This window comes from Panicum hallii, chromosome 9 (assembly GCF_002211085.1).
Source record: "Panicum hallii strain FIL2 chromosome 9, PHallii_v3.1, whole genome shotgun sequence".
Lineage (NCBI taxonomy): Eukaryota > Viridiplantae > Streptophyta > Magnoliopsida > Poales > Poaceae > Panicum > Panicum hallii.
The window spans coordinates 62,906,921-62,927,691 of NC_038050.1; the positions used below are offsets into that span (position 1 = coordinate 62,906,921).

At 46.9% G+C, this 20,771-nt stretch overlaps 4 protein-coding genes and 1 pseudogene across 6 annotated transcripts; 4 read left to right on the forward strand and 1 right to left on the reverse strand.

The window, feature by feature from the left end:
* Nucleotides 1-1,217: 1,217 nt before the first annotated feature.
* Nucleotides 1,218-3,538, reverse strand: LOC112873324 (annotated as a pseudogene).
* A 1,344-nt stretch (nucleotides 3,539-4,882) lies between these two features.
* LOC112875776 (ABC transporter I family member 6, chloroplastic) lies at nucleotides 4,883-9,473 on the forward strand. The gene is made up of 7 exons (XM_025939746.1): nucleotides 4,883-5,272; nucleotides 5,382-5,432; nucleotides 6,206-6,427; nucleotides 6,842-6,964; nucleotides 7,684-7,860; nucleotides 8,614-8,707; nucleotides 8,928-9,473. The coding sequence occupies exons 1-6, from the start codon at nucleotides 4,997-4,999 to the stop codon at nucleotides 8,698-8,700; spliced, it is 936 nt and encodes a 311-aa protein (XP_025795531.1). The 5' UTR covers nucleotides 4,883-4,996; the 3' UTR covers nucleotides 8,701-8,707; nucleotides 8,928-9,473.
* A 691-nt stretch (nucleotides 9,474-10,164) lies between these two features.
* Nucleotides 10,165-12,162, forward strand: LOC112875777 (acid phosphatase 1). 2 transcript variants are annotated; one of them, XM_025939747.1, is made up of 4 exons: nucleotides 10,165-10,611; nucleotides 10,815-11,267; nucleotides 11,361-11,567; nucleotides 11,819-12,162. In XM_025939747.1, the coding sequence occupies exons 2-4, from the start codon at nucleotides 10,852-10,854 to the stop codon at nucleotides 11,994-11,996; spliced, it is 801 nt and encodes a 266-aa protein (XP_025795532.1). In that variant the 5' UTR covers nucleotides 10,165-10,611; nucleotides 10,815-10,851; the 3' UTR covers nucleotides 11,997-12,162. The 2 variants fall into 2 exon arrangements, with proteins under 2 accessions (XP_025795532.1, XP_025795533.1); XM_025939748.1 differs by lacking the exon at nucleotides 10,165-10,611 and adding an exon at nucleotides 10,630-10,729.
* An 864-nt stretch (nucleotides 12,163-13,026) lies between these two features.
* LOC112876424 (60S ribosomal protein L10-like) lies at nucleotides 13,027-14,507 on the forward strand. Its single transcript, XM_025940530.1, has 3 exons — nucleotides 13,027-13,183; nucleotides 13,337-13,920; nucleotides 14,021-14,507. Exons 1-3 carry the CDS (start codon nucleotides 13,174-13,176, stop codon nucleotides 14,099-14,101), a joined length of 675 nt encoding a protein of 224 aa, XP_025796315.1. The 5' UTR covers nucleotides 13,027-13,173; the 3' UTR covers nucleotides 14,102-14,507.
* Nucleotides 14,508-16,899: 2,392 nt separating this feature from the next.
* Nucleotides 16,900-20,577, forward strand: LOC112876423 (hydroxyacylglutathione hydrolase cytoplasmic). Of its 2 annotated transcripts, XM_025940528.1 has the most exons (8): nucleotides 16,900-17,107; nucleotides 17,235-17,357; nucleotides 18,363-18,524; nucleotides 18,925-19,003; nucleotides 19,085-19,198; nucleotides 19,883-20,059; nucleotides 20,257-20,326; nucleotides 20,408-20,571. In XM_025940528.1, exons 1-8 carry the CDS (start codon nucleotides 17,061-17,063, stop codon nucleotides 20,440-20,442), a joined length of 807 nt encoding a protein of 268 aa, XP_025796313.1. In that variant the 5' UTR covers nucleotides 16,900-17,060; the 3' UTR covers nucleotides 20,443-20,571. The 2 variants fall into 2 exon arrangements, with proteins under 2 accessions (XP_025796313.1, XP_025796314.1); XM_025940529.1 differs by having other exon boundaries at nucleotides 16,914-17,107; nucleotides 20,257-20,577.
* Nucleotides 20,578-20,771: the final 194 nt, after the last annotated feature.

Here is a 20,771-nt window from a genome sequence, read left to right on the forward strand (position 1 = left end):
ATTATCCGAGATGGTACTGATCCCAAAATTACCCACAAACCGAAAACAAAGATGACAATGCTTCGTATGCCTACCTCCTCGATACCCGGCAAAGCAATGGACGAGGACATTCCCCACCTTCCTTCCCTCCTCGATGAAATCAAGGCATAGCTCGAGGTGGTCGAGCAGGTTCTCCTCCGTGTCACGCAGCGGCACGGCCATCCGAGTGACCCGCAGCTCGTCCCCAGCGCGCTCTACCACCCGCATCAGCGTCCCTGGGGGGCACCGCAGCCGTCGGTGGAGCGCTCTCCTTGCCGTCAGCGAGGCCCGGGCGGCAGTCGGTGACGAAGGAGATTGTGGTGGAGCTGACGACCGAGAGGACATGGGTGAAAGTCGGGGTGGAGTGGGACTCCGTGAGGGCGGCGATGGCGTCGCTGATGTCGCTGAGGCAGAGCCGCTCGCGAACGAGGCGCGGCATGGCGGCGGCGGCGGAAGCGACTGGCGTGAATCAACGAAATCCGGCAGGCGAGCGGAGGAGGAAAAGCTGTTTTTAAGAAAATACCCTTCTATTTTTACAAATAACACCCTAATTTGGATCGCGACTAATAATCTCGATTCTAATATTTACATTAAACCCCCTAGTGTTTATCAAATGGACCCCTCAATTGGATCGCGATCCAAATAAGGGGGTTTCTGCAAATAAACGGGGGCATTTGTAAAACCAGTTCTTCCTCCGCTCGCCCGCTGGATTTCGGTGATCCTCACCGTCTTGTCATCCGCCGCCATGCCGCAGCTCGTCCGCGGGCGCTTCTTCTTCAGGAACATGAGCGAAGCCTCCTCCTCCACCCCGACCTTAACCCACGTCCTCTCCGTTCAGCTATGCCTCCATCTTCTTCCTCGCTCACTGGCCGCCATCCCCGCAGAGGAGATTCGTCGTCACGTCGCTGGGGAGGAAGGCGCGGAGAGGGTCTCTGCGGTGCCACCATGGACGCTTCTTCTTCTGCGGATGGTGGAGTTCGCTGGGGATGAGCCGTGGGTCACACGGATGGGGATGGCCGTGCCCGTGCGTGCCGCCGCGAGGCATGGATGCGTGAGAACCTGCTTCTCCACCAGAAAGCGGGCAATGTCCTCATCCATTGCTTCGCTTGGGTCTTCCTGAGATAGATAATCCTCTGACCTCTAAAGCACCATCATTTTCGTGTTGCCATCTCACCGGCGAGGAGAGGCCAGCTGCAATGCTACGGGGTGCCGAGCGCGATGACGAGGCTCATCCTGATCTGGTTTGGTGGAAGCTGATGGGGAACCTCAACAACACTATCATCTTCAGTCAGAGATATGATTCACATTTCTCATGCGCTGTATGATTTAAGCTGGGCACTGCAAATCTGCAATGGCTGTGCCCATCATAGATCCATAGCCCGATAAATTTCAATCCTGGCGGATGCATGGGAAGATGCAGATCTCGGAATTTGTACTATCTCTGAACTTGTACTGCTCAGTGCTTCTGTACTAATCTCTTTCATGTATGGCGGCAACTGCAATCACTCGGTTATCGTTCATTTTTCGTACTTATGGATGCACGTAAGAACGCTCTTTCTGCATCTTCTAAGGGTTCATCTGGGAGGATTCCAGCTCCGGCTCCGGCTCCAGCTCCTCGAGCAGTTTCCGCTGAAGCCCTGCCAAATGGGACAAATGGAAAAAGAAGATGAAGGGCTTGTTTGGAATCGCGCCTAAGGCGCCACGCCTAACAGCTCCTTGCCACACATGTGGCGTGCCTAAGGGGACTAGCGTAGTTCTGCGTTTGGTCTATTGCCACGCCTAAGGTTAGACGTGCATGGAAAAAGTGTGGCTGCTGTTTGGACTGCTACCACACTTCAAGTTAGGCAGACTGGCAGCTGTTTGGTTCACTGCCTAACTTCATTTATGCCATATAATTTTGTAAGCGATTTTTGAGTATACCGTTCAAACAAAATACAACAAGCTCATAATACATGTGGCCAAATCCATATAAACAGCCATACCATGTTAATAATATGTCACAACATCCATAACACATGTTGGAAACAGCCATATAACATGTTCATAACAGATACGTAACATTCATAACAACTGATTGCATAAGTGCATAAGAGCACACTACAAATATCACCTCTTAACATCCATTAACTAAAGTTCATAAAAGGGTGAAGCAACAGATATCACCAAAACTATGCATCTCCATGAACCGTCAAGCAGAGCCTATAAAAGAAGCACCCATTGCTTAAAAAAAGAGTGGAGCAGCCTACAAAATGTGCAAAAGAACTCCCAGTCTTCATTGACCACATCCTCCTAGCTGAAAACTCGATGAGCCTAATACAAGTGCAAATTGAACTTAGCAAAATGTAAACAATTTTCACAATAAATACTGAAATAGAACAAGTATTACCTGAGTACTTAAACAAAATAGTAGGCCACCATACATAGCCAATTTACATCCCCGAATCGCTAAGAAACTTGAAAACCCATGACTGGAATGTTACCTCGGATGAGCCTGATAAGAAACTACGCATCCCCTTTTATTCTTTGGATGCTAGAAATGTTCCTACCATCAGCTTTTGGTCAGTAGTTAAAGTCATGTTCTCAAATCTTTGCCATAATATATCATCAGAGTTGCGCATAGATGGTGGAGGTGGTGGTGGCTTCTTGATTTCATTTTGAAGTTCCACTAAAGCAGTTGTGATTGCATCTCCTACCCTAGACATGCGGCTCTTTGGTCTCACATCTCTCTTCTGTGCTTTTCCCTCACTTCTTAGACGCTTGACTCCCGAGCTAGATGAGCTTTGCTCAGCCACTTGGGATGCCATGCTGGGTTGGCCACTTATAGGAGAAGGTAAAGTGTCGAAATCATCACCTAGATTATCTTCAGGCGGAGCATAGCTGGACAACTCATTGCATATGTCATCATCATAATCATTATCTTCATCAGCTTGTGTCTCATTGAGACAAGTGTTAGCGTCCATGGCAAGAGAACCGTCAGCACTGCTATTAAAGAATAGTTCTTGCATTTCATTGAAGAATTTGATGGGCTTGGACAGGAGCCTTCTTGCCCTGATCTGCATACAGTAATATGCTATTTGTTAATAAATAATTTTTCATTCATTTAGCAACAAACTAACAACAAAGATTGGAAAAAGAGAATACCTGTAGGTTAGCCTTCTCTGATTCTGATATGATAACCATGGATCTTGAGCTGTCAAATATGTTACCACTCTTACTTAATGCTGTTCTAATAAACTTCCAATTTTTCTTGTAATGTCTGAAATGCCTCTCAACTTGAGTAGCCGTTACCCCCATATTGAACTGCCTATTCAATGCCTCTGAACACTTGAAGTGATGCTGTTTTTTTATCTTGAAACCAGCATGCTGCTCCTTTATGTAGTCAATGAACCAACCGAGCATATATTTAGTTTGATCCTCATCCTATAGAATGGTCCTCTCTCGAGTGCTGCCATCACCTTCATCCTTTTCCTTCCCCTTGACCATATCTGTACTCAAGATCAATTTATATCAATATCTCAAAACAGCCACACAGTACAATTAAATATGGTGTTAAAACAGCCTTGTAATACAATTAAACATCAACACAATTCAATTACATAGGGTCTCAAAACAGCAACACAAATATCTTAAATAGGATCCCAAAACAGCCACATAATAATATCTCTAAATAATTAAATAAGGTCTTCATAAAGCCATACAATACACTTAATCTAATTTAAGATATTTGTGTTGGTCAATTTGGGTTGGTTGCGGGGGGGGGGGGGGGGGGGCCTTCACAGAAGCAGAGGAGGGGGCGGGCCAGAGAGGGGGGCCGGCGGGCGGAGGAGGTCGCGGGCGGATGGTGGCCGCCGGGGACCCGCGGGCGGAGCGGTGCGCGGGCGGAGGGGGCCGCGGGCGGAGCGGTGCGCGGGCGGAGGAGGCCGCGGGCGGAGGGGGCGCGGGCGGAGGGTGGCCGCCGGGGACCCGCGGGCGGAGCGGTGCGCGGGCGGAGGGGGCGCGGGCGGAGGGTGGCCGCCGGGGAGCCGCAGGCAGAGCGGTGTGCGGGCGGAGGAGGCGGCGGGCGGAGGGGGGCCGCCGGGGAGCCGCGGGCGGAGGGGGCCGCCGGCGGAGGGGGGCGCGGGCGGAGGGGGCCGCGGGCGGAAGGGGGCCGCGCGGCGGGCGCCGGCCCCTGCTCCCACTGGGGAGGGCGGCGGCGGGGGCGGGATCTGCCCCGCCGGGCTGGGGGGGGGGGGGCGGCGGGATCGGCCCCGGCGGTGGATCCCGCGGGGGTGGGGGGGGGAGCGCGAGGCTCGGCGGGCGGATCCCGTGGGGAGGGGGGCGCGGCGGGCGGTGGCCCGGCGGCGGGCCGGGGAGGAGGGGGCGACGGTACCTGCGCCGGCGCGGACGGGAGGAGGAGCTCGCGAGGGTGTGGCGTGATTTTTGGTGCGGCGGCCAAATCGAGCGCCGCACCCGTAGCGTGATTTCACGTGGCGAAGCGTTGCGGCGTGCCTAAGAAAAGTGTGGCGCGCTAACGTTAGCGTGCCTCCAAACACCTACCTAATATTGCGTGGCGCGCCTAAGGTTAGCCGGTGGCGGCTTAGGCATGTCTCCAAACAGGCCCGAAGTGGCTCCATTAAAATATATGAGAGCCATTCTTGCAGTTTTGCCTACGGCATGGTGCAGCTTCGGCTCCGCCCTCCGAGCATGGAACCGGAGCCGGCCATAAACGCTGCAACTTGCACTGCTGTAGGTTGCGCGGTGGGCTCGATTTGTATTGGACCCAGGCCCATTTTGGGCTCATTTTTGTGCTGAGAGAGAGGCCAGCCCAAATAGCTGCGCAGCACCATCTGTTTGAGGCGTCCACAGATAAAAATAAAATAAAAAAATGACCAAATAGCCCGTACTGCCTACGGTGCCGTCCGGTCCCCGTCATCCGAAGCCGCGCCGCGACGACCGAAGGAGGCATCCGGAGGCGCACGACCTGCCTCACCTTCCTCCCATGGCGCCGCCCCTCGCCGCCGCCGCGGCGGCCGTATCCTCCTCGTCGCCCCTCTTCTCTCCCTCCTCATCCCGCCCCCTCATCCGCCGTCATGCGCCTCCGAGCTATGTCTCCATGCGGACGCGTGGCCGTTCGCAGCCCGCGGCGACGGTGCCGCCGCCGGCGGCCGAGTCCTCCGGCAGCCCGCTTCTCGAGGTGCGAGGTCTCACCGCATCCGTGAAGGAGACCGGGCAGCAGATCCTCGCCGGCGTCGACCTCACAATCCGCGAGGGCGAGGTTCGTGTGGACTGGTCATTGGCTTGAAATTATTGGCGGCTTGTGGTGTATTGCTTAATTGGGGCTGCAAGGGATTGACCTTTGTTGGTTTTATGCTTGATTGTTATAGATTCATGCGATCATGGGGAAGAACGGCTCCGGCAAGAGCACCCTCACAAAGGTAAGGTGCTTCTGCTCGATGCACCTATTTCTTCGTGTTATAATTGAAATCATTGAGAAATAGGACAAGTTTCTATGTGCATGCGTTTTTCTTAAACAGGGGAACCCCATTTCCCTTTCATAAACGGAAATCATTTGATACAATCAGAGTGTAAAGATGGCGACAGGAAAGCATAATAGACTCTGAGAGACCTGAGTAGTAGTAGAATCGAATTCGTATCCCCCACTTTTTTCTCCTTTTGGTTGCTTTTACTGTGTAATTAACGTGATTGGCAAACCAGGCACATGCTCCAGCATGTTGCGTTGTGAATGCTTTCTTCTTAATACAAAGATGCGCATTTGTCCTGCGTGTTTGAGGAAAAAAAGACTCTTAAGACTGTGGGGTGGTGTTTATGTTGATGTTTAATATTAAGTATTCTTCTGTTGGAAGTTTAATGGAGACACTACTTTGCTAAGATCAAGGGCTGTGCTGAAATATTTAATGTTACTCATTTCGTCCATTTTAGTTTTGTCTATGTATTTCACCAGCTGTATGCTAGCCTTCTGTAGGAAAATTTGAACAAAAATTTTCTGCAGCTAGTGGTAAGGATGTGCAATATGTAGTAAAATACTACTACTTGTACGTGCTCCATCATTGGTTTACTAAGCTAGCCATGTATGCTTTTTTTAAAATTTGATCAGGAAACACTATGTGAAGAAACTGTTTAGAAATGTGATTGTGCTCTTTACTCTGTTACCTGTGCGATGAATCAACGTTTTCATCTTCGTTTGCAGGTTCTTGTTGGCCATCCGCATTATGAGGTAACTGGTGGCACCATTCTCTTCAAGGGTGAGGACTTGGTTGACATGGAGCCAGAGGAAAGATCTCTCGCAGGCCTTTTTATGAGTTTCCAAGCGCCTATTGAGATTCCTGGCGTGAGCAATTTTGATTTTCTGCTCATGGCAGTCAATGCTCGCAGAGAAAAGAGTGGTCTACCAGCATTGGGGCCCCTTGAGGTTTGAACTTCACAATTATAGTGTTGTGTAAATATATATATATATGTGTGTATATATATATATATAGCTTTTGACAAGACATAAATATAATAATAAGTTGTTCTAATATAATTACAATACTACGATCTTTAATACTGATGTGCTATATGAAGGCAGGAAGGGGATGGACAAAGTTAGGACTCCTATCTTGTTTGTTTTGGTTCATTTCATTATGTGCTTCAAATGGATCTTTCTTGCCATATAAAATTGCAGCATTATAGTTCTCTCCTTTTGTTTTTCCCTCGAATGTCCAGCTAACTAATAAATAACTTCGTACTGCACAATCATTTTCTAGATCTATCTGTTTTTATTATTTATCATTCTAAGTTACTTATAGTAGCATTGATTCTGACACATATTTGCTTTCTCATGCAGTTTTATTCGGTTGTATCGCCCAAAGTTGATGACTTGAAGATGGACCCGAAGTTCCTTGATCGCAATGTGAATGAAGGTTTTAGTGGCGGTGAAAGGAAGCGCAATGAGATATTGCAACTTTCAGTAAGATTTGCAATATTTTTTTGGTCTTGATATCGCTACAAATTTGCATGGCATCTTGGTCTAAAAGGTCTGCACAATTTTTTTATACTTTTCATGAAACATGTATGATGTTTTGAGACATCTCAGGGTTCATTACACAGGATTGTAGGAAAATATATTTTGTGACTTGCAGCCTTTTCTGTTATGACTGTTGAGTTGGATTTTTTTTCTCCTGAGTAACTAAATTAATTCATCCTCCCTCCGTTCCAAATTATAGATCATTTTGGCTTTTCTAGATATATGCTATGTCTAGATACACAGTAAAAAACTATGTATCTAGAGAAGCCAAAATGACGTATAATTTGGAACGGAGGGAGTAGAAGATGTGTCTGCCAGACCTTTGGAACCTGCTGTCACCCATACATTTTTTAAGCTTGCATGTCTTCACATGATGTGTATATGTTATACCATGATTATATTCGGCTATATTTGTATTTGATAGTCGCTAGGTCTTTCTTTCCCCAATGAGGATCATCTTTGAAAACAATTCTCCATTCTCTTATTAGGCATATTGTTGAGGCTTGTTAGGTATATGTGCACACACACTTCTCCTTTTTTTTGTTGGACAATGCTTATGTAGTATGTGAACATTTTTCTGCCAGGCTTCAGGAGTCTTTCAATTTGTGCAATTCATCAATAGATTTCCATCTCTGATTCAGTGTGTTTGTTTATTAATTTAGGTCATTGGAGCTGATTTAGCTCTTCTTGATGAGATAGATTCAGGATTAGATGTTGATGCACTTGAAGATGTAGCTATTGCAGTGAATGGGCTTTTGACACCCCAAAACTCTGTTCTGATGATTACGCATTACCAACGTCTTTTGGATCTCATTAAACCCAGCTATGTTCATATCATGGTAAGCCCCATAACCAAATATGACTTATTGCATTCAGATTTAACTTGTCTGTTTAGATGTGTTTAATTTAGTTATTCCTGTATGTTTGTTCGTTTGTGCTATTCCTTGCAGACTTATAACTGTTCGATCATTGCATCTATTTGTGCATCGTTATAGAGCAGTTCCATATGCTACCTCTGTTCTGAAATATGTCCAGGGGCATAGCTAGAATCCCTTATATTTCAGGACAGGGGGAATGAAAAGCTGCAGTTTGTGCTCCCTACGGTTTTAATTAGGGATACAAAGGGACGGAAAGGAAAAAATATATTTAAAGAACACCCTTCGGATGTTTCAAACTCCCCCTATTATTTCTCATTTGGTGTTTCATACTTGGCCAATTGACACGCATGTTGAGTGTTATAAATTATTAATCATATCACATAAACAGCAAATGTGTTTATTTCAGAAAGATGTAGTTATGTCTCTTCCTTAACACCAGATGGAAAAAAAAGATTTGTATAAAATAAAACCAAGGATGGATGTCACTCTAAATAAAATGGAACATTGATGAGTTCACTCATGTGGTCTCCACACTAATCAAGAAGTTCACTCATGTGGTCTCCACACTAATCAAGACCTTGTTGGTGTCTTTATGGTTCTTTATTTTCCAAGTTTCAGAATGAGCACTGCTTTAAGTATTTTGATGCTTTCTAATTTCTTAGAATAAAGGTTTTGTGCTGTTTCTGATAAATCCTTCTGATTGGTTACTTCCAGGAAAATGGCAAGATAATCAAGACTGGTGACAGTTCTATTGCCACTCAAATTAATGAAGGTGGCTTCAAATCAATCGCCCTTGTGTAGCTTGAATGTAGGTTCTGTTTTCTTCCCTGTGCCTTTTCTTTTATATTTTGTGGGAATAGTCTTGGCTTCTGAGTGATATGAAGTTGAACAATGCACATACATGGTAACTCTACCGGTGATTCTCCTAATAAAAGAAATAAACTGGTTAAAAAGAATTTGTTTAGATCGGTCTATTGTGCAAAGTAAATGAGGTTCTTAAGGATTCTAGTGATTTTCGAAACTTGCAGGTCAAACACTTGAAATGGCTTGCTGGGAGCCTATTTGTCAGAACTACTGCTTGGGGTTTGCAACTTTATTACTAGACGTACGATGCATGCTGGGGTAGCACCTACTGAACTCAACAAAACTTTTGAGTTTGTGTACCCCATTCAACCAGGCATGTTATCTTTGAAGGTGGAGAGTTGGATAGACCACCTCCTCTCTGTAAGAATTTTTGGATCAAGGTATTGATACAACTAGTCGTACCCAGGGAAAGTATCTTACTACAAGATCCACAATTTTTGTATGTTTGAGCATGACTTGTTGCCTCGGGGATCTGTGGTCATCGAGTTTGTTTTGCATGCATCTTTTGTAAACATTTTAAACACTTGTAACTAATGTGCAGGCCTAGAAAGTTACTTAGTTCCCATAAAAAAAAAGAAAGTTACTTAGTTGTCTCCAGATGAGAGAAGATTTGGTGCAATCATCAATTTACATGTTTGCGGGATCTCTAGGCTTGCTGATTTATCTGTATCTGTTACGTTGTATTGTGTCCAAAAGCTCCTGACCTGCAATCTGGACTAGTGTGACCTATGACTCCACTAATGGTATTGGCAGCTAGGTGCTGAATTTCTGTTATTCTCATTACAGTTGGCCTATGTCCCAAAGAATATGATTCAGTTGTTCACTTGCTGGGAGTGGTGGAGCATGCTGAAGTTTCTTATGTGCATTCCACACACAAACGTATTCTTAGTCTGTTATCCATTATCCGTCCGCCACTAATGGTGAGTGGCTACGGGACTTGCCTTTCCTGTTACAATTTGCAAGTGCTAGCACCGCCCAATAATAAGCGAATCTTTCTGAGGTGGCGGCTTTCTTGCTGCTTAGTAATAAGCACTGATCAGGGTAGCAACTTGCCATTGACTCGTGCGCACTGGTCCAATTCAGTATAAAATATAGAGCCTGGTAATGGATTCAAGCTTTGACTTTTGCTCTTTGGCGCAATCAGAGATGAATTCGGGAAGAGGTCATTAGAGTCGACGGAAAAAGCCAGGTGAAAGTAGTCAACCTCGCACTCTGTCCAGGACACTGAACTGTAGCCAATTTCGAAAGGCTGCACAGGCTTCATCTTGAAGACATGGAAGTCAACTGATTCGCACTCTCTCCATTCCGAATTATTAGACACAGCTCTACATTATCCCGCGCCGTCACTAGAGTTCCCATTCGGGTGGTCAGCGTCCCCCATTCGTCCGGCCCTCCCACCGGAGCTTCTCCGGCGGCGTTGCCTGCCTACTACTCTATCGAGCAAAAGAGCCCTGCCGGTGGCCGAGGTCGCCGTCGCACGATCGCGACGTCGCCGTCACGCTGCAGCGGCGGCGCGGTTGGGTCCACGTGGCGCGCACCGCGGGCGCTGGCGGTGCAAATGGGGCTCGGTGGCCGTGGCCTCACGCTCCGTCACCGAGCGAGCGAGAGACCTAATCCTGAACCGGGTCGCATTCGGGGAATGTCTTCCGGCCTGCCGCTAATTCCGTGGCGTAATCATGCCTTTTGCATTAGCCGGCCGGGATCTGCTTTTGCGTTGGGCGGTGACTCATGCCATCATCCTGAAATCTCGCTATAAGAACCCATGCGCCGGGTGTTACATGGACGCCATCCCTGAACCTGGTCTCTCCTCTTGGCTTGGCTGCCGCCTTGCCGCATTGGCGAATCCAGGTAGTTGTACTTCTATCTCAGATAGGCCTTTTCATCTTCTTCTGACTCCGGCTTCTATCTTTGTTTGGTCCTGAAACGGGTTATGATGGTGACATGAGATCGATGAATCTCACTCATGGTTTGTTCACGTGCGTGTAACTCAGCCTTGAAAGAGAAACATTGCCAGCGTTTGAGCTGAATTCTTTTGATGATGATGCCTGCAGAGGTTGCGGCACCTCGGTGAGAGCTGACCTCCACCTGATGAGCAACATTGCTCCGATGGCCTCGCGGGCGCTCGCCGCGTGGCGGCAGCTCGTGCTCCTCGCTCTGCTGCCGCACCTCCTCCTCCTCCTCGACGCCGCCGCCGCGAGGCAGTGCTTCTGGCCGGGGCAGGCGCCCGAGGACCCCGGCTGCCTGAGCTGGCGCGTCATGGTGGAGGCCAACAACGCCCGGGGGTGGCGCACGGTGCCCGCGCAGTGCGTCGGCTACGTCAAGGGGTACATGACGCGGGGCCAGTACCTCAGGGACCTGGCCGGCGTCATGGAGCAGGCGGCCGACTACGCCGACCAGGTCGCCGCCGGCGCCGGCGCCGACCCCGATGGCCTCGACGCCTGGGTCTTCGACATCGACGACACCTGCCTCTCCAACCTGCCCTACTACGAGACCAAGCAGTTCGGGTACGCGCGGCCGCTGCCTCCCCTGTTCTTGCATCATTCTCGCTACCGATCAGACGACGATGATTCAGAAACGTCTCCTTCCATCCAATCCAGGGCGTACGATCCGTCGGCCTTCAAGGCGTGGGCGAGCAAGGAGGCCTGCCCGGGGATACCCCCGGTGCTCGGGCTGTTCACGGCGCTGCTGGACAAGGGCTTCAAGGTCTTCCTCCTCTCCGGCCGAGACGAGGAGATCCTGGGCCCGTGCACGGCCGGCAACCTGGAAGCAGAGGGCTTCTCCGGGTACGAGAGGCTCATCATGAGGTACGAGCACGCAGCCAGCTTCCGTCCGCTTCCACTGTCCGAGCGTGTAAGCTTCGGCACCCGTAGTGCGTCGCTGACGTGGACAGCTGAACATTCGGATTCACCGCCAAATAGGAAAAGGCTGGACGGTGCTCCTTTTGCGAGCAGCCAGTCACGACCTCTATCCCCTTGAACGTCATCCGGATTGTTTATCAAAAAATCGCACCCGCAATTTGCTCATCTGAAATGGCGTGATCCGTGACGGCCTGCAGGACCCCGGAGTACCGAGGGCAGAGCTCGTCGGTCTTCAAGTCGGCGATGAGGAAGCAGCTCGTCGACGAAGGCTACAGGATCCGCGGGAACGTCGGGGACCAGTGGAGCGACCTGCAGGGCGACTGCGCCGGCGACCGCGTGTTCAAGATACCCAACCCCATGTACTTCGTCCCCTGAAGCAATTTTTTTTTCTCAGCCTTGACCTGCCTGACTGAGCTCATCAGGAATTCAGGATCAAACAAGCTATGTAGTGAAAAAAACGTTATGTAAACGGATGGCAAATGTGGAAGAAGCACAGGCCGTAAAGCAAATATAATCGAAGAAGAAGAACCTTCTTCTTTTACTCCAATGTCTGAATAGAGTTGGAACTTGGGCCGTGTTTGGCGGGCTACGACATGATCTCGTAGCACAACCCAAGCACGACACGGTATGAAAAATTTTAGACCCTGCCGGTACGACACCAACACGAGGGCCGGTGCCGTGCCTAGAATTGGGCCGTATGGCACGGCTCGTATTTTGGACCGTGATTGCGCCAGCACGGCACGAAAATGGCATGTTGATGTGTGTATCTCTAGTTGTTCTAATATCAATCAATTTAGGCTATTCAACCATTATTTTTTAATAGTTATTAAAAAGCTCTTTTATTTTCTATGCATAGAAATCTCTTCCTGCAGTGACGGGTAATTAAATATACGAATATCCACAGAACATTAATGGTAAAATATATAGAGGACCGTGCTGGAACTAGCACGCCGGTGTGCCATAAACTGTGCTTTGCACCTTGTAAAAAAATTATGCGACGTGCCTGAAGTGTCTAGGAGGCACGAGAGGCCCGGGCCGGCGCGACCCGATCCAAGTCCCACCTCTACGTCTGAATGTGCTTGTACCAAGCAAGTCAAACTGAACAATCGATGCAGCAGCCAGCACTAGCAGGCGTCACCCGTGGCGACCACGGGCCGCCGCCGCTTGGCTTGCCCACGAAGCATCCGGCCTCGGCCCCTTGGAGCGAGCAGTCAAAACCCCCTCAGGCCTCAGCCCAACGCGTCCCCACTGCTCCCATGCCCAGCCCACAACCAGCAGGCCAGCAGCCGGCGAGGCGTCAACGTCACGGCCTACGCTCCAAATCCCCCTCCCGCCCGAACGCAACCCCATTGGCCGCCGGGCGCCACGCGTTCCCGGCGAACCAGAACCTTCCCGCTATCGGCCTCCCCGCCGCAGCCGCCGTCTCCTCTTTATATCCACCACCTGGCCTCCCCTCCTCCCCCACCCTCACGCCGCGACCCAACGGAACCTCGCTCAAAGGCTCTCGAATCCCACACCTCACCGATTGTCACCTTCCAACTTTCCGCGCGCCATGGGCAGGAGTAAGCACCCCCAACAACTCCATTTCTTGTAGCTAGCTCTTCACCTGATCTTCCTCGTCGATCGATCGAGCACGCATGTCTCCAACCAGCTGCATGATCTGTCTGTAACACTTGTAACGAGGGACGATCGATGATGGCGATGAACGTGTGCAGGGCCAGCGCGGTGCTACCGTCAGATCAAGAACAAGCCGTACCCCAAGTCCCGGTACTGCCGCGGCGTGCCGGACCCCAAGATCCGGATCTTCGACGTGGGGCAGAAGAAGCGCGGCGTGGACGAGTTCCCGCTGTGCGTGCACCTGGTGAGCTGGGAGAAGGAGAACGTGTCGAGCGAGGCCCTGGAGGCGGCCCGGATCGCGTGCAACAAGTACATGGCCAAGCACGCCGGCAAGGACGCGTTCCACCTCCGGGTGCGGGCGCACCCGTTCCACGTCCTCCGCATCAACAAGATGCTCTCCTGCGCCGGCGCCGACCGCCTGCAGACCGGGATGCGCGGCGCCTTCGGCAAGCCCACGGGCACCTGCGCCCGGGTCAGCATCGGCCAGGTGCTGCTTTCCGTGCGGTGCCGCGACGCGCACGCGCCGCAGGCGCACGAGGCGCTGCGCAGGGCCAAGTTCAAGTTCCCCGGGCGGCAACGGATCATCACCAGCGGCAAGTGGGGGTTCACCAGGTTCTCGCGCGCCGAGTACCTGGAGCTCAAGCGCGAGGGGCGCGTCGTCCCCGACGGATCCAACGCCAAGGTGACCAAAGTTCCTGCGTGTTTCTGAATTCTGGTCATGGTTCATCGTCCATGGATGGATGTGACACGGTCTTTAACTTGCTCGCTCTCTGTGCATGCAGCTGCTCACCTGGCACGGGTCGCTCGCTGATCGCAAGCCCGGCAGAGCCGTGTACCCACCCTCCGTTGCAGGGTCTGCCTGAAGGCTGCGTCTGCGAGCCTGCTACTGCTACACTGCAGTCAGTTCAGTTCAGCACTGGTCAGACACCGGAAGGTGTGCCAGTGCCAGCCTTCGACCTCTTCAACCCTTTTGTGAGGATTGATGAGGAGGACATTGCACGGCCACATCTCTTCTGTAACCATAAAAAGAGTTACTAATACTCAATAAAAATACACGCCTAGGCGTGGCGTGTGTATACGTGTGCCAGTGGACGGTCTTACGATGATTGCGATGCCATGGTTGCGCTTATTTGTGTACTGTAGTGCTGTGTGTACACCTGGAGCTGTCCAGGCCGACTGGCTCGCTTGTCTGTTGCTGCTCTGGAATATGTTGTAAACTAGTATGTTTTGTCAATAAATAATAAAAAAGGTGCATTCGTTTAGGGTGCATGGCCGGGCTACTTCATCTGTTATTAAAAAAAACTTGACCTGCAGAGGTAAGAAAGCTCCGGACATTTTATTAAGAAGAAGATATTCTCACGCAGGTCGAGAAAATCTCCAAACTCCTACACCACCCTTATACAGCGGCAAGGTATCCCGTGTGAGATGAAGTTGTGAGATGACCAACTTCATCTGTATTATTTGATCCCTTTTGCCTACCTTTAACCATGAGAGGTGTTGCAAATGTTTCGGTGAGTGAGTTCAATCCCATCGGTTAGTAAGAGGCTCACAGACATACGCGGGAGACGGAAGCCGCACATTTCGAGACTGCAGAAATCACTATAGGTGTATCATGTCACATACCTCTTCAACAAAAGTTTCATTAGTGAGACGCATGACACTAAACCTAATAAATCTGCTAAGCATCCAAAGCTCTCGCTTGGTTCTCGGATGGGAACATGACGTTGTATGTAGTGACAAACCAAACTTTACAAAGAAGGACCTCGAGGGCACATGGATCTTCACATTGAAAGGACTCAAAACAAACAAACGCAAAAGAAACATGGGAGATAAAATCGGTGGTCATATGGGCCTTGCACCGAATTTATTATCTTCAGAGTATGAGTACATGTGTTTTTTATTTTTATTGTTTGGGGTGGGGGGGGGGGGGGGGAGTACATGTGTTACTTCTCGTGCTCACGAACGGTGTGGATAGTTAGCTATCCTTTTCTTTTCACACATGACATCAACATGTTCTCGCCACCTAACCCAATTCTGATTGAAAAAGAAAGTTTCCTCTTCCCCTTCACATTCTTCTTTTTAAAAAGGTTTCATTTCCTCTCTAATCTCACACTCATTTTTGCTAGGTTTTAGCCAGGCAATTTATATTTTTGCTAGTTATTCAAAATTCCTTTGAAAAATTTTCCTTAGAATTTTATCACATTTTTTAAAAAAGTTTCTACATATTTTTTTAAAATCTTTTGAAAGACTCTGTTGAAACTTTTCTTAAATTGCTTTGTTTATCTTCTGGATAGAACTTTTGAGGTCTTTCCTCACACGTTCGGAACTGTTTGAAAATTCTGATATTAGAAAAGAAAAGAAAATGAGGGAGTACGCTAAATTCAGAAGATACTAGAAAGGCCCGCGTCTTTGCCGCGTGGGGTCCGTATCCCACGTCGTAGTATCGTAGTTGATGCGGAATTTAGGTTATTCATGTAGTAGTAGTTGTATACAGGTAAATGTAAAAAAAAAAAGCAACGTAGTTAAGATAAATTCATCATTTTGTTATTTTCACATAGGTGCCATGGTCTGCCCGCTGTTGCATTTGGTATATATTTTTAGCATTCTATTGTCGTGACGCTAGTATATTATTTTGGGTATCGAAATGGAGGTACGACATTTGTTGCTATATTTATTATGGTGGAAGAAGGGGTAAAATAATTTAATAGGAAAGTTGGAGCACATTAGTCGGATACTTAATGTATTTGCGAAATCATGAGGCAATTAATAGACATGATGTTTTTTAAGAAAGTAGTGGTTATATTAAAACATGTCGCGTTATTGTGGAGGTCGCATGAGAAACTATAGAAGAACAGTAAAATAATATTATATGTTTAGCAAAATAAGATGTTATATTGAATGAATTATGAAAATATTTTGAATTTACAATTTTTTATATAGCAAAACTTTAGGTTTTAAAATTTTGAGCAATTTTTGTATTTGATTTTTTTAGAAGCGTTTGAATTTAAATTTTTTACTATACAGTAAAAATGTAGATTTTAAAATTCTAAGCAACTTTTATATTGATTATTTTTTGATTTGAAGATGTTTTAGTGTCCAAATTTTAGATACAACGAGTTGTATGTAAGTATTTATGCAAACGAAATGTGAAAGCGTTTTGAATTTTAAAATTTACTCTATAATAAAGTTATAGTTTTAAATTTTAGATCAAGTTTTATATTGAATAACTTTTGATTTCGACGTGTTTTGGTGTTCAAATTATACATATAACGTTGCTCGTGTAGAAATAACGAATGTAACGGGTTGTGATTTGGTTTAATTAAAATTTGAGGGTTTTTCTGAAAACTTTGCTGAGAGAGGACTAGGATTGAGGGCTGATTCAACAAAAAATCAAGGTTTTATTTGTAAAGTTTCCTAAAACTGGAAGGTTGGACTGTGGGTTGATGGGAAAAAGTTGAGGGCTTTACCGAATAATTACCTGTAAGAGAAGGGTGAACTTTGGGTTGATTTTTGTAAAAGTTGAGGGTGTTTTTTGCAAAGTTGCCGGGAAAGGGCCTCTTTTGATGCAGCTTTCGTATAAAGAGAAGATAGCAACATAGCATTGGGCTGGGCCGTTTCACCCCGGCAGGCCCGGCGGGGTGGCCGTCGGGGTGGATGACCACCTAACCCAAGGCCTCCCTCCACCGCTGCCGGCTAAAGCGGTCGGCTTCGTCCCCTTGCTCCATTTCTTAAACCTTCTGTATCATCCACTAACTCCTCGGTGGTTCGCTTCGGTATCCAGAGATTTCGCTTGAAGAGAAGAAATCCAAGAGGAATCCGCAGATGAAGATCATTCCTGTACCTTGCCTAGAGGACAACTATGCCTACCTGTACGAATCGGCCTGCGTCGCTTGTTTGCCCTATTCTTTCAGCGATTAGTTCGAAGTCATTAGTTCTTGATTGCGTCTTTCAAAAAAAAGTTCTGGATTGCTATCTGTTTTATTTTCTTTTTCCAAGAATCGTGGATGACAGCACCAAGAAGGCGGCGGCCGTTGACCCGGTGGAGCCGGAGAAGGTTCTCAAGGCGGCCAGCGAGGTCGGCGCCTCCGTCGACTGCGTCCTCACCACCCACCACCACTGGTATACCATCACCTCCTAGTCGTGCGTCCAGCTCTTTTGGGGGTTCAGTACTTGGCTACTTGCTAGTGTTAGAACATCCTGCTTCTTGCTTCCCAGAGTTATTGAACATCATCTTGTTATGAGTTGAGTCACAAAAGGGCTTCACATTAAACATTAATTGCTAGCTATTAGGTCAGGTTAGTGCCACTGGTCCACTCTAAATTGATCTGGTTATTGCATAATTGCTGTAAGGGTTTGCTGACTGCAATATGCACATAGGAATTCAATAGATGGACCTTGCCAACTTGAGATTTTCAATTCTCTCAGTTTAATTGCTATATGGACCGACCAAGTAGAACAGAACTATGTGAGATACTGCATCGATTATGCTCAGCAAGCCGCTTCTGCTGCAGCTGCGGCTGCAGCTCTGCTGGCCACTAGCTGCAGTGCCTGGAGTAGCTGCTGCAGCTGCAGCCAGCCAAGCAGCCACAGCCGCAGCAGAAGCTGCAGTGAGCAGGAATTGCAGCTTCTTGTTCACTGCTATATCGGAAAGTGCAATTTTAATAAATGAAGAAACCAGCTTCCAGCATCGTGACTGGAAGTGTGGGTGATTATAAAATGGAAGTTCTCGACATATATGACGTGCGCTTAGGCTTGGTTGTAAATCCGTTGTTACAGTAGTCTGTTTCCACTATAAATTTACAAGATGCTTTTTAGATTTCTGAGGAGTAGACCTTTTCACCACTCCTCTGTGATGTAACCTCTAGTGTGAAGTGGACTTATGTGATTCTTTCATCTCTTTAATGGAATGGTGGATTTCTCCTGCTCACAGTTCTAAAAGTGCAAATATCCCACTACAATCTCAGATAGATAGGCAAAAAAGGTCAATGCTTTAAAAATAATTATCATGTGGCAGAACATGCAAACTACTAGATGTGAACTAAAAATGGACAGATGTTGGTGAACTTCATTGGCAATTGTCTACTATATAATTAATAAACGGTCCAACTGATTTTATGCTTCTAGGGATCATGCTGGTGGCAATGAGAAGATGAAGCTGCAGGTGCCAGGGATAAAGGTCTTTGGAGGATCCCTGGACAATGTGAAAGGCTGCACTGATCAGGTGGAGAATGGAACAAAGTTGTCACTTGGGAAGGACATTGAGATACTATGCCTACACACTCCTTGGTATGCTATTAACTATGATGTTCTTTTGTCTTGTAAGTTTCACTTCCCTGTTTATGATATAACAGAAACAGTCGCCTCCTGAGTAAGGCCGATTTATTTACAAAAAGTTATAACTGCCAAATAAGAGCCCTTTGAAATTGTGAATTTAGTATAACATCCAGTGCCAGGTCCACTTTAAGAAAAATGATGCCTTTCTGTTTTGGAGGCTCTTTTCTATCTAAGGAACCTGCCTGCAGCTGAGGGTGGCACAAACACGTCATGAATGCTACTTAAAAGACTTAGTTGAGCTCATTGATAAATCCTCACTTGAATTATCTGTAAGCATTTTATATGTGTTTGCTTAGTAGAAGCTTGTTGATAATTTGATTTTCTGTTCCCTGTCATTTTCTTTCTTCAACAGTCACACAAAAGGTCATATTAGCTACTATGTTACTAGTAAAGAGGGGGAAGATCCAGCAGTCTTCACTGGAGACACTTTGGTTAGTATATTCATCTGGTTTACACTGATGGATCCTTTCATCTTTGTATGCTAACCTTCTTTTTATATAAAAAAAATACAGTTCATTGCTGGTTGTGGAAGGTTTTTTGAGGGTACTGCAGAGCAAATGTACCAGTCCCTTATTGTTACACTGGGCTCGCTGCCAAAGTCAACTCGAGTTTACTGTGGGCATGAGGTATGATCTCTTGTTTCCAGATCGGAGTCTTCCAGTCATCCCATAAGGCTAGGCTTTCATTCTGGAGGAACCTGAATGTCATTGAATCTGTATGGTATATAAATAACTATGTTCAGTATTTTATTATCGGTGATTGAAGGGCATGTACAGTTTTACACTTTTACTTTCATTTTATGTTTTGTTCTCTTAGTAGTAGTAGTAGGTAGTTTCTAGATTGTCCATTGATTTATCAGATGTATTTTATTGTAGTTTCTAGATTCTATAATTGCTCGATTGTTTTTTTAATGATTTGTGTTCCTCAGAGCGGAATCCGGTAGCAATGGCATAATATAATGAATTGATGTTCTCTTGGGCTTCCTTTTGTTCTCACTAATTTTTAAGAATTATATAGATATAGCATATACGTTCATTAGTTGCTCGGCTCATTGCCTTCCCATTTCGGTTCTAGCTTGATAACAGGAACTTCCTGTTCTTTGTTATTCCCTTTGCTGAATTTTGAGTTCCTTTTGAACTTCACTTGTAAAATATGCTGGAAACTTGAGTGGTACATGCATCATAACAACCTTAATGAGAAGAAAATAACCAGCAATATTCGATCATTTTGGTTATCTTTTCTTAATATGGTATACTAATTGGCGTGTTAGATACATACCATGCTCTTACCTGTTGCATGTTGACTTCCAGTACACTGTGAAGAGCCTAAAGTTCATGCTGACACTCGAGCCAGAGAATGAGAAGATGAAACAGAAACTGGAATGGGCTGAAAAGCAGCGTGAAGCAAATCAGCCTACAGTTCCCTCAACTATAGGAGATGAGTTTGAGATCAATACCTTCATGCGTGTCGATCTACCAGAAATACAGGTGAATCTGCTTACCTGAAACACTCAGTTTTCCTGTACTGCTGCCCATGTTCATGTATGGAAACGGGTAACATCATGTAAAGTTGAAGGACATTTAAGAAATTTATTTCGTTGCCAATCATAACTATTAGTGGCAGGAGTAAAAGATTCCTAGATTTTGACCAAGTTCCTTATTTGATTATCCTATCGACTTTGCAGGCGAAGTTCAGTGCCAAGTCTCCAGTTGAAGCACTGAGAGAGGTCAGGAAGATCAAAGATAACTGGAAAGGTTGATACCCATGAGGATGCCACTCCTCTGTTGCACGGCCAGCCTCTCAAAGTGAGCTAATGCAGAAAACCTTGTCTGTAGGTGGAAATGAGATTTACTGCCGTGCAATGCTTTGATAGGTATGGCGTCGGGAAGGAGAAGACTCTTATAATAAGCTCCGTGTTGATAAAAGCAATAATTATGTAACTTCTGAACTGTTTGCGAACAGTAATGCATGAACTATTTTATATCTGATCTGCTCCTCAGCCAAACTTGAAAAATCTGAAAGTTCTCTTATGGGTAACTTGCCTACATTTCAAGTTCTTGGATCGCTGATCAGTAGTATGTTTGGGTGCGATCACAGATCCATTTCAAAACAAAATATCGAAGCTAAATCATCGAATTATTGTCTATCTTTCTTCAAGTTGAAGAGACAAGATTCTGATCGACAGAGACAGATAACAAA

Bases quoted from the DNA above. Each gene is read 5' to 3' on its own strand.
- LOC112876423 (XM_025940528.1), top strand. From the start codon at position 17,061: ATGAAGATCATTCCTGTACCTTGCCTAGAGGACAACTATGCCTACCT. The intron at 18,525-18,924 runs GTATGCTATTAA...TTTCTTCAACAG, and splicing joins CTATGCCTACACACTCCTTG to TCACACAAAAGGTCATATTA. The intron at 19,004-19,084 runs GTTAGTATATTC...AAAAAAATACAG, and splicing joins TCTTCACTGGAGACACTTTG to TTCATTGCTGGTTGTGGAAG.
- LOC112876424 (XM_025940530.1), top strand. The intron at 13,921-14,020 runs GTGACCAAAGTT...CTGTGCATGCAG, and splicing joins CCGACGGATCCAACGCCAAG to CTGCTCACCTGGCACGGGTC.
- LOC112875777 (XM_025939747.1), top strand. From the start codon at position 10,852: ATGAGCAACATTGCTCCGATGGCCTCGCGGGCGCTCGCCGCGTGGCGG. The intron at 11,268-11,360 runs GTACGCGCGGCC...CATCCAATCCAG, and splicing joins TACGAGACCAAGCAGTTCGG to GGCGTACGATCCGTCGGCCT. The intron at 11,568-11,818 runs GTACGAGCACGC...GACGGCCTGCAG, and splicing joins TACGAGAGGCTCATCATGAG to GACCCCGGAGTACCGAGGGC.
- LOC112875776 (XM_025939746.1), top strand. From the start codon at position 4,997: ATGGCGCCGCCCCTCGCCGCCGCCGCGGCGGCCGTATCCTCCTCGTCG. The intron at 6,428-6,841 runs GTTTGAACTTCA...TTTCTCATGCAG, and splicing joins CAGCATTGGGGCCCCTTGAG to TTTTATTCGGTTGTATCGCC. The intron at 7,861-8,613 runs GTAAGCCCCATA...GGTTACTTCCAG, and splicing joins CCAGCTATGTTCATATCATG to GAAAATGGCAAGATAATCAA.